Source organism: Sinohyriopsis cumingii, chromosome 18 (genome assembly GCF_028554795.1).
Source record: "Sinohyriopsis cumingii isolate HCF-2022 chromosome 18, ASM2855479v2, whole genome shotgun sequence".
Taxonomy (NCBI): Eukaryota; Metazoa; Mollusca; class Bivalvia; order Unionida; family Unionidae; genus Sinohyriopsis; species Sinohyriopsis cumingii.
The window spans coordinates 48355137-48367821 of NC_142978.1; the positions used below are offsets into that span (position 1 = coordinate 48355137).

Sequence of the window (12685 nt, forward strand, 5' to 3'; positions counted from 1 at the left end):
GATCAGGGTCTATGTTGTTTGTTCTATTGATTACTCCTAAACTGCACAGACCGAGATCTGCCAGTGCATTTTGCAGTTGGACTTGTCTTGTAAGCGAGTACACATGGTAAAGACCATTAAAAGGTATGTGTGATCAAATCATAAATAATAAGACTCATTTTCGAAATGGTCAGTTCTGGACGCCTATATAACCGATATGACTTTAAATTTATTACTGCCTAGAAAAGACACCCCAAAACATTTAATGATACTTGTTCACTTTTGTCATTACTGTATCAGTAATCAATGTTTTGTGCATGTTTCACGCTGAATAATTTTAATATCTTTTCAACTGCTAATATTGGTGCGGTATCCCAAGCCTCAAACTAAAGTGTTATTTAGACGAGCGAGAAAATACAATTCGAAAGCTTGTGGATCCAAAGGTTCCGGTGACATTGCTTCTCTCTCTCTCTCTGCTACACAGCTTTGTTATATATATATATATATATATATATATATATATATATATATATATATATATATATATATATATATATATATATATATTTTTTAACTTTTTGTTTTATTACATTACATGTTAAAGTAATGTAATTTTGTTTACTGGAATTTGACATTTTCCAGAAATTAGTTTGACCTGACTGTTTAGTCGTAAATACCTAATAATGAAACTTTGTATCTAAAAGCTGACCTAGTTCCTGGCCTTGATTGAAAATCAAGTAAACAACTTTTTTAAAATTATTAATCATTCATAACGTGGGATTGATAAGAGTGAAATCGAGGCTGACCGGGAGTAGGTAATTTTGAGCATTTGAAGCTTCGATCTATTTCTAGAAAGTGATCACGCGACCCTCATGAGGGTATCTATTTTGCGTTTTACTTGGACTGTATAATCGTTTTCTTGAAATGAACCAGCCAGTTGGGCTTTTTACCTTTGACACCGAAAGGTGTTTTTTTCTGTTGTGGCCAGTTGGAGTTAAATTATATTTTTTTCTTCAAATTATTTGGATTCTAAGAGATTAATTCTTTTCCCTAGGAATATTAAGTGCTCATACAGAATTCTTGGACAAAGACAATTATTGAAATTTTATTTGGAATTCAAACACCGAATTATTTTCTGTGTTTGAAAAAAGAACTGTTGACACTTCAGTGTTATACAGGCTACAGTATACGGCATTGCCTTCCATTTTTGATTTTTTTTCGGGACTCGAACTCAAACTTATTAGAACATTTTATTACTAGGACTAATAATTTATAATTCTTGGATAATTCTTGGATTACTTTTGGATTTAATTCTTAAAATCGTAAGTTCTTTTTTTCCATTTTGACCTTGTTTTTCTAGGGAAATGAATTATGTGTTAAGTTTTTTGTCATAACCCTTTTCTTGTTACTGTTTATTAGAGCCTAAACACATAACAATATATATATATATATATATATATATATATATATATATATATATATATATATATATATATATATATATATATATATATATATATATATATATCTCGCAAGTAATGTTCTTAACAGATCCTCAAAACCTTGCCATCGCCTCTCTTGCCTGGATTAATAAACTGTATTTTTTTCTTCAAATTGTTGTAAAGCAAACTAAACTTGATCATTTGTCTTAAACTAATCTGCTCAAAACTTATGAAGTATGTTCAACAATTAATATAATTGTAATATGTAACACTTGTTAGAGAAAACATTTTGTCCAAATTAAAAAATTATAATTTTTTAATAGTTTAATCAATGTGCCGAAATTGGCTCTTACCGCTACAAATAAAAGAACCTATCTGGGTATGGTACCCGTTTTTGCCACAAAATAAGTAATTGCAATAACGGTAGTATATTGACTTTGTTAGAAATAAATTAATTAAAAAATAAAATTTCTGACCTAGTTTAACAAAATTATCTTTTGTATGCTTCTATTTAACAGTATTACACGTGTCAAAATTTGTACTTAAATTATCTTTTAATTTAAAAAAAAAACTGGTTGATACTGCATTGACACGGAGTTATATTCACAAGTTTGAAGTTGTTAATTTTTGTTTTGTTTTCTTTCCAGTGTTCACCATGTATTTGATGCTGGGTATAACCTAACATATATTGACACTCTAAATAAATACAGGAACCAGCACTAAATATGGGTATGAATCTCTCTGTTTTGTTTCTCTTCACCAAAAGAGACAGCAGTCATAAATGTTTTGATTCCTTCGTTTTTAAATTCATCCAACTTTTATCCATCACTAATACCAAAGCTACTATTATTCTAATAATAATATTGTTACAAATAATAATAATAATAATAACTATTATTATTGTTATTATTATTATTATTATTATTATTACCTCAGTACAACACAAACTCAACTACAAGGCAGTACACATGTAAGGTTACCCTGAACAACATTAAAGTGGAGGTCTGCTGTGTTATGACAGCTTGAGATAAAATGAATTATCTAAATTGGATGAAAATAGGGAAAGTTTCACTCATATTTTATTACATGATTGGTTATCAATACGAACATCAAAAATTACTATAAGGTAGAACAACAACGAAGTGAATTGAGATTTCTCGTCTGATATCAAGAATTTATTTATGTATTTGACAGCAGAGGACGATTCAGACTCGGATATCGAGGAGTTTTCTTCTATGGAACAACCTCCTTTGATAAAACAATTGCAAACCATTCTGGCAGAGTATCCAGATGATGGGCAGATCATTAAGGTATTTAACAAACAATCTGTTAGTCTTTCTCTCTGTCCATACGTATGTGTTTGCTTCTGTGACTGCTTTAAAGAAAGACAAGTTCCACTTTTCTGTCTGCTGACAGTGAACTCTGCTCTCATTCTGTTTGGTTGACTTCAGACTTTTTCTTTATTTGCTAATTGTCAGTGAGAAAATTGGGTAAAATTATTCCAGCTTTACAAAGACCTCACTGAAGAATGTGAAACCAGGTACATCGTTATGAACTCTGTTTTAGATCAACATAATCCTTTAAAAACAAAACGAGTGAAACACGCTCAGAAACCTGAATGGTTTACAAAAAGAAATCAATAAAGCTGGACAAAATAGAATATATTTTCATAAACAGTACCAAAAGCCTAAATTGAGATTAATTCCAAATGATCACTGATGTTTAAAATGTATTTGATTTTGGAAATAGTGCTTTGCAATGGTCATTTTTAACTGATCTCAGTTTAGGTCCTTGATACTGTTCGATAGAATGACCTCCCAAAAACGATTTGTTCAGAAGCAAATCTATATGTGTTGAAAACAAAAAACATATGACTTCTATCTTGAAAGGCAGTTTCCATAGCAAATAGGGATATACATGTACTCCAATTTATTCTGCTAATGCATTTCCTATGCACTTTGTGTTGTGATACTGAATGCATTTAAGCATGCTTTGTTATTTTTAACTTTGTTTGTCCTGTATTTACACTTTCTTGTTCATCATGAGGAGAATATTATATTATACTGAGTTACCCTCATCAGATAAAGTATTTATTATTATTATTATTATTATTATTATTATTATTAGTGGTAGTAGTAGCAGTACTAGTTGTACTAGTAGTAATATCATGTTTCTTGTTATATTAATATACATTGCAGGGAAAATAGTTTGTAATATTTTTTTATAATGACTAATTTGGAAACTTTCCCTCTTTTCCCACACCCCTTCCCCCCAACTGTAATGATTGGTTGGTAGCTTCGTATCGGCATGGTGCATCATGTGAGAAAAAGCAGTAATTTTATATATTTTTTTAATGATAGCATTTGGTAGTTATCTGCAGTCTTATGACTATCTGTGGTGTAACATATGAATCAATATATAAACCTGTTTCTCGTGATTTCCTGCAAATGAGTGCAAGGAATACAAATGTCACAGTAATAAACTAACAAATATAGATAGCCTGAATGTCTCTTAAAAAGATAAAGAAATTCATGTATCACACAATGGAGAAAGATACACTTTTCACAGATAAAGAGTATGTATGTGCTCCTATGCAAAAATAATTCCATGATACCATAGATGTTGTTTCTGAAGATTCCATTACAGTCACGAAAACCACCTAGTCAGTGCATGTACATACACAATATTAAGTAAACACAAATGAAGCTGCACACAAGTCATAGGTTGTACTATTTGATATTATAAGTATACATCGGATGATGTAGAAAAGGAATTAGTATATTCATTATTTAATAGTGGACTCCGAGCTCTTTTCACCGAGATCAGGAAATGCAATTGTCTTTAGAACATGAAGATGGTGGTGTTACCCGACCAAATACGTTTGAACTAAACTTTACACCAAAGTAAACTTCCAACGCCCTGTGTTTAAGCCTGAAGTGCACTTCAGTATACACATGAAATGAACAAGGTAGTGCACAGTAGCAGGGCTGGCCTTATCAGCTGGGAGCTGGGTGATTTACCTGACTATTTTATCTTTACACCTGGCTACTTTAAAACGAAACCTGTATCCCAGTTGGCCCCCCCCCCCACCAAATCCCCCACCTATTTGGCAACTCATCCTTCAACTTTAGTGGAAGGTATTGCTTTAGTGAATAATATTGTGCACTATGGTATCAATACTGTTTTAGTGTTTATTTGTACCACATTTTTGTATTACATAAATGGTGACAGTTCATTTTATCTATGTCCATATTTGAGTCAGTGTCACGATCCTGTCATTTCCTTGCCCAAATAATGTGAATATTTATGTTTTTGAAGCTACTTTTGACAAATAAGAAATAGATATTTATATTTTAAGTTGCCAGTTACATTTTAGTTGTAATACCGTTATTTGTATATTTCCGGTTCTGCCAACTTTCAGGTCCTAAGTTTTTGAGCTTGCCAGTTCTAAACAGTCAGTCAAATAATAATCTAACTCATCAGATTTCTGACAGGTGTTTGGAAATAAAAGGCACTCATGCATAACAATTAACCACCAGGAGGATTTTGTTCCAAGGATGATCATTGTACTGAAAATGTAGAACCCACAAGTGGTATTTATGACCAGTTTTTGACATGATAATTACAGCAGACTGATATATACTTACTGCTTGACAAACAAACAAATTTATAAAAATATGTGTTTTCAATCTCAAAAGTTGGCGTGTCAAATACATTGATGCATGTTGCTGATTTCAAGGCGACTAGATGATAATTGTTAAGGAAATGGATACAATACATGCCCAGATAATAAATAAATCATTACAAACAGTCAGGCATTCGTTGATGAGATGAGTCTGGGCAATAAAAGGAAGCGTGAGAAGTTTCTAGCTCTAACGAGCCTGGTTGAAAGAAAAATAACCAATGTGGTGCTTTAAAACGCGCAAGAAAGTTACAATGGCTAGAATATTGTTATTGGTTGTTTAATGTTTCAGTTCAAGGTCTTTAACCATCTCTCTCTCTCTCTCTCTCTCTCTCTCTCTCATACACACACACACACTACTTAAAATCTAGTTATTTTGAAAACCTTTTCTACTATCCATTTATCTGTCTATGTATATGTCTGGTTTTGCTTTTTTATTTGTATCTGCATTCTAGCCATTTGTTACGTACATATCTATTAACACGTCTTATTTACACATCTTTGATAACTTTAATTATTGGCATATGTTTTCAATGAACCAGCAAAGTTAAATCCAAAGTAAGAGTAAATACGAGTTTTTTTAATATATTATTTTGTCTTATTTGTTTCCTCGTCATGGGACATTTGTTTTAGGCAAGCTCACATTTTTCGAAGGTAAGTTCAATTTTTCCATGGGCCATGGGCAAGCTGACAGTTATAAAATTTGTAAATCCCTATAATTCATATTCTGCTTTTAAAGCTGCATGTTTAATTTCTATTTCATCTTTTTTATAACTAGCTTAGAGAAACTGTAAACAACTGTTTATTTCAGCAACATTCATAATTGTTGTTGCTGTTGCTGTCATCAATGTGTGAAACTCACCAAAATATCCTGCAGGTCCATAGGACCAGTATCGTGAACATGCTACTGGTCCTGTCCAACATTTCATCATGCAAGATGACAACATGTAGTCAACGACTCAATGGCAAAAGCAGATTGTTATGACTCTATGGCCTTACACTAAATACATGTAATAGCAAAAAGTATGACAGCTGACAAGTTTTATAAAATTCAACAAATAATTTATTTCCCTAGAATACAAAATACAGATTTAAAAACAAATTATAGCAATGCAAATTAAATCCCAAACAGTCCAAAAACGTCTATCACTAGTCCTAATGAACAAAGTTATAATTAAATTCGAGTGGTATGCCTAAAAAGACCCAATGCTGAAGGTGTTGATGTGTCAACAGTCTTTTGGTGAATCAGAGTAATATAATCTAAAATATCCTTGTTTGAATTCACTATAGTTCCAAATTAATATTTCTGTCCAAGAATATTTTTGAGCTCTTTGTAATTCTAGAGAATAATAATTTGAATAAATGATTTCAGCTAAATGAAACAGTGAACACAACAATAAGACTCATTCTGCTTCAGACGTTATTGCAGGAATTAGAAATTTGTCCAGGAAACAAGAGCATATTTATAAATAAAAAAACAGACAGGAAAGAAGACCCAGGATGTAGGACAAACATACATTTCTAGCACAATCTAAGTTATAATTAAACAAGGTCTGTTACTAAAATTATAATAAAGAACATACTAAACATAATGTCGATGACGTAGATAATGATTCTAATATTTAACCCGCACTCCTAGGGAAATATTAACTATGCATCATTTGTTTACAGAATAAAAGCATCATCAGTGTCTCTAGTCAGGAACAACATGAACTTGTTTTTTCAAGGTCAAATCTAAAATACAACTATCCATACCATGTAATGAACTAAAAATAAACATAACAAAAAGTGCAAAATAAATATACATAACAAGGTAGACATGAATATTGGCCCTCAGATTATTCATATAATAAAAAATGGAAAATAAAATAGGATATTTATATCATATGTCAGATCTTTTATATTTGATTAAATTTGCACAACATGGCACTCTTTACTGGCCAGGACAAAGACGATTCCTATCCATCTGATTCAGGCCCATACATAATTCACCTAGATGCAGGGCATTATAATATCTTGCTGCCACTGATCACCAGTATGAATCATAGTTGGGATAACAGTGATGATCCTCATACATTGACTTGACATCACTGACAGCATCAGAGCTATACACAGCCTCAAACGGTGAGGCCCTGTTCTCATAAGTGCAGCTGCCCTTGAAATTAGGTCTGCAGAAAATGAGTTCCAGCACTGGGATTGCTGGAAATGGAGCAGATACATCAACATAAGCAGACTGCAGCTGAACAGTTAACACAATTGTCATGTTCATATCATTCATCGTGTTTCTATATTCCAAGCGAATTACAACTAATTGTAAAATATCATTTACGTTTGAAAGTTCCCTTTTCTTCCTTGGCTGTGTTTGACTTAAATTTAGCCTCTGGTGGCTTCAAGGCATCCAAATATGTCCACATGTTGGCATTATGAATCAAGTAGCATGTGTTATTCGACATTTCATAGACGCAGAAGAGTTTTAACTGGAGTTACAAGTATATGTTGAACACAGACTACACAAAAGCTATATATCTTCTCATATCTCTCGGATTTGTGAGTGGTCATCACCATTATTTGTTTTTCACTTGGTTCCTATTATTCTTTAAATATTTTACCCAATGATAATTGCAAATGTAATTAAGCTATCACCCTTTGATACAGACTGGGATTTAAGAAATAACAAACACATATGTGTGTGACAAAGAAAAAATGTATTATTACCTTGTACTAATGATTATAAAATGAAGAAACATGACACTGAAATATATAGAAGAGTACATAGTATGGACCCAATGGAAAACAATGAAGAAGAACAAATAAATAATGATTTGGAATATTCAATGACATTATCTTATATAGTCAAACACTTTTGTGCCTCTTGTCTCTATAGTCAACCCATATACTGACATTTATCTTTATAGTCGCATACTATAATGACATTTCTCGTATTAGTCAAACACTACACTGACGTTTCTCATACATATGGCCAATGTTTACCTGACATATCATATGATGCTCTTGACCCGCTTTCCCAGCTTGGTCACTTTAACCACGCAGGCCTTCCATGCACACACACGTTGGCACTTCTAAAACGTTTTACCGTAGCTTTCATTGCGGATCTCCATTGGTATATCTGATAGGTGAAGTTCTATTGTCTTCTTTTTGATCTTTCTTAAAACCGGTTCTGGTTCTTTTATGAGCACCTTTTCTCCTGCCATTTCGCCGTAGGGTAGCATAGGCTTTTTTCCCCCTTGGGTCTTAGAATCCATGATTTGAAACCTTTCCTATTCAAGGAGTCTGTTAATTATACGAAATCTTTGTTGAAAAGTTGGAGTGCTACCATTATTCTTGTCATGCTCGGTCTATTTTTCATTGGAATTTGCGATACATCAATCTCCTATATATGTTCTTTGTATTTTCACTCCAAGGAATCTCCATTTTCTGTCTCTATTCATGTTGTCTTGAAGTATTGTTCAAGCTCTGGAATTTTCTTATTTGCCGCCCTTTCCATTGTGCAGTGCGTGCTTCTCGTGCACACTCGCTACGATATTTCAAAATTTTCGCAAAACTGCAGTTTTATTGACTATCTGTCTTTGTAAATTATCTAGTTAGTCTGTAGTTTTCAAATACACATTCTGGTACTGGTACGTATACTTCACATTTGGAGTCTGGTGGACGTTCTTGCGGTTATCGCCTTTTTGGCACCTTGGCTCCCACTTGCTTGTTTAGGCAGCATTGTAATGTGCTGTACTACTGAGAGAAAAAAACAAAACAACAACAACTTAATAACGTCTGAGCCTTTCAACTGAACCAAGATTAACACACCTGAAATATTTCTTTATGTACGACTTTCTGAATTGTACGAATGACATACCGTTGATTGGCTAAATAAAAAATCTGACATGCTAAAACTCTAATATATATATACACACAAACATCTTCAATATTAGTTATACCGGTAATAGCGACAAAATAACCTACAAAGAGGAGTACTGTATATATCCCTATCAAAAATCTGAAGCGTACCATCTCTGACTAACAAATTATATAAGCCATACACTCTTCTCATTGCTACAGGGATTATTGCTATATTTCATAAATACTTAAGTAACCATTTAAGTTTGTTCCAAATTGCATGCTTTCTCTGAAGAGAGGTCTCACAAACCAAGCTACAACTATTCTGGAACCTATTCAATGTTAAATTAAGTTAGAGGAGTTTTCTCTTTGAATGGAAGTATAATCCATCTACACTTTTCCTATTCCTTTGTATCCATGCATGATGATGCAAAATATTACCTTCCCTGGTTGTTTAGCAGCTTCTGAATGATGCAGCTTGATGGCTGATCGATTGGATTTGCAGGGGCAAAATTTTCCCTTTCACAAGTTTCAAATTTTCGGAAACCATTTTTTTCTTCTAGTAAAATATGTTCCTTCAGTAATACATTTCTTGATTTTAGAAAACGCACACCCTCCAAACCTCCCCCTAGTTAGGTTTGCATGAAGAGCATGCAGTACACTCAGATAGTAACTGAAATATTCACAGAATTTGGCACCAATCCCTGTTTCAAAGGGAGAACACATTAACTTTATGAGCAGGCACCTTTTAGCTTATTAGGTAAAACGTTTTAGCTGGGAAGACTGGATTTGTGAGGTAGCAGTTGTTCTTCTTAGATATTATAAATGGGTAATTATTGTTAAAGAAGTTCAGACCTGCCAACTCTTACGATTTTGCCGTAAGTCTTACGAAAATTACCCTTAAAATACGGACTTACGGCATACTAGCAAAAACTACGGGAAAATGGTCGTCGCCGAAAAATCCGGATAAGTGGTTCATCCGTGTTTTATTTGGATCCGGGTTTCATCTTACAAATAGTGAAATTAGTCAGGGAACCAGATGACTAATTTTTACAGCAGCAGGACATAGGACACAATTAATTTTACTATATGTTATCTACATTGGTTTCTCAGTACTGACCTTTCCACTGTGTGACAATCAATACAAATCATATGCAAATCTAAACTACCTTCAAAGATGACTTCACGGTGAAGTTCTCGTCAAAGGTTGACCTGCTCTTTTTTTAGATGCTGAACTGTCAACACATCACCATGTACACAGAACACACATTTCACTTCCGGAGCATCACCAAGGCCTTATTACTCACTGTGCACTGTCGCCGAAATACACACATACAACAACACCCTGAGCTCATATTATGAAGAATAAACAGCTACCTTTAAATCCCTACCAAAAATGCATAAATAAAACTCTTCTATCACCACCAAAATGAGAGAGGAAAAAATGTTCTAAAAATAGACTAGAACTACATTCGTGGGTACTGAACTGGAAGTATTAATTGTGAACCGATTCCAGCACCCCAGACACTTTAAACTGCACCTATTTGTTCATGCGAAGTATCTGCATGATCAAACGATTTATTATATAATATTAAAAAATGGCGTCCAGAAAGCTTTGCATGTTTAAGACGAAAGGGAAAATAAGCTTATAGAAAAGTGTTAATAATCAACACAGAAAAATAAAAAGGAGTATTCAGAATTTTGTGAATAAAAGCTGGAAAGGACATAATTACGGTTATTGGACATCACGTGCCAATTTGAGTATGTCTCGTAGCAGGAGATATGATTGCCGTTGTCATGTGAAATGGAAAAGAATTTCCAACAACTATGTCAAGTTGAGAGATAGCAACAAGCCATTGAGCTGCATAGGGTTTGGAACTAGAGTGTTTGCAACTGTACTAGTGGTAAATAAAGTCTATGCGTACTTCACAAACTTTTCAGTTGAATATAATGTTGATCTATGTTGTGGTGTTCCACAGGGGTCTGTTCTTGGACCTATTATCTTCATTCTGTACACTCAGTTGCTCTCAAGTGTCATAGATCATCATCCAGTGTCTCACCAACTGTACGCTGATGACACCCAAATATACAAATCTAGCCACCCAACTGAAGTTGATGCTACCATCCAAGGTGTAGAGAGGTGCATTTCTGATGTGAAATCATGGATGACATGTAACAAGCTGCAGATGAATGATGATAAAACTGAGGCCATTCTGATCACAACACGAAGACTTTCTCATTCACATCCTTTACCTCAAACAATAAATATCAGCAACGCCAACATTAAATTCACACAATCAGTAGGAAACCTAGGTGTTACTCTGGACAGTACTCTCACATTGCACCAACATGTCATGAACATATGCAAGGCTGCATATCTTGAGCTGAGACGCATCAGCTCATTTCACAAATATCTTTCAGTGGATGCCACTAAACACTTTTGTGTTCATTAGTACTTTCAAGACTGGACTAAAGTTACTCAATTCTGTCTGGTTCATCTCTATATCTACTCTAGAAACTTCAAAAAGTTCAAAACACAGCTGCTCGGATCATACTTAGAGTACCACGATCAGAGCACACCTCCCCGCTGCTCTGTACCCTACACTGGCTATTCATTTGATCCAGAATCAAAGACAAAATTTGTTCTCTGTGCTACATTTCACTGTCGGACTCTAGTCCAACATATCTATCTGACCTCACCCATGTGTATACACCAGTAAGATACTTACGCTCCTCTTCTGACAATCGTGTACTCATTATTCCCACTATGAAAACAAAGTCATATGGACAGCGTTCTTTTGCATACCAGGGCCCAGCAGTGTGGAATGAATTGCCCACTGAACTTAGACACAAAGACACAGTGATCACATTCAAGAGGTCTCTCAAAACTCACCTATTTCGACAGCAAGATCAAACTTAAAGACCTAATAATGTTTCCTACCTGAAATATTCTCAGCATGTTTTTTATTTTTTAATGTTTTTTTTTTAATTTCATGTTGTTTGTTTTTGTATCAATATTAATATGTTTCTTATCTGATAGGTGTTGTCTAATGTTGCAAAGCGCTTAGAGCTCCTATTGAATTAGGCGAGAAAACAAAGTCCTCATTATTATTGTTATTATTATTATTATTATTATTATCGTCAATGTATCAAACTTTTAATTATGTTTTCCAGCTTTACAATAGCTATTATTGATATTTTGTTACACTTACTGAAAACTGATCAATCTAGCGGGAAAAAAATCAACTGCCTTACTGAGACTGACTTCTGAAGAAACATATTTTACTAGAAAAACTGGTTTCTTTTAGTATCATAAAATATACAATTTGTAGATTAAATGAACTCTATTTACCTAAAAATCCAACTGGGCAGATGACTGGCTACTCATTTCTTGCTCTAGTCAGCTGTGAAATTAGCTGAAATCGGACAGGTGGTCTGGTGGAAATTTCACATGCTGGCTATCATAATATTTGTTGTTATCACTATTGTAGTGATGGTCATAATGAGACAAAGGAGATAGAAAGTGATGTTGATAATGATGACAATAGTTCTTGTAATTTGTAAAATTATTATTATTATTGGTGGTTGTGGTGGCAGTGTTCCTATATAGGTGATGGTGTTTTGAAGGAGCTAATAATACAGTAGTCACTGTCACAATTATTGTTATTGTTGTGGTTCAGGTTTAAGTGTTGTTTGTGATACTTCTTTAGTAACTGTTGATTTTCCTCTATTG

At 33.7% G+C, this 12685-nt stretch overlaps 1 protein-coding gene across 1 annotated transcript in view; it reads left to right on the top strand.

The window, feature by feature from the left end:
* Positions 1 to 2602: 2602 nt before the first annotated feature.
* Positions 2603 to 12685, top strand: part of LOC149776580 (sacsin-like) — a 118873-nt gene continuing 108790 nt past the window's right edge. Inside the window, exon 1 of the mRNA XM_089941318.1 lies at positions 2603 to 2731. Within this exon, the coding sequence (XP_089797444.1) occupies positions 2603 to 2731 (129 nt within the window). The remainder of the gene's footprint in view (positions 2732 to 12685) is intronic.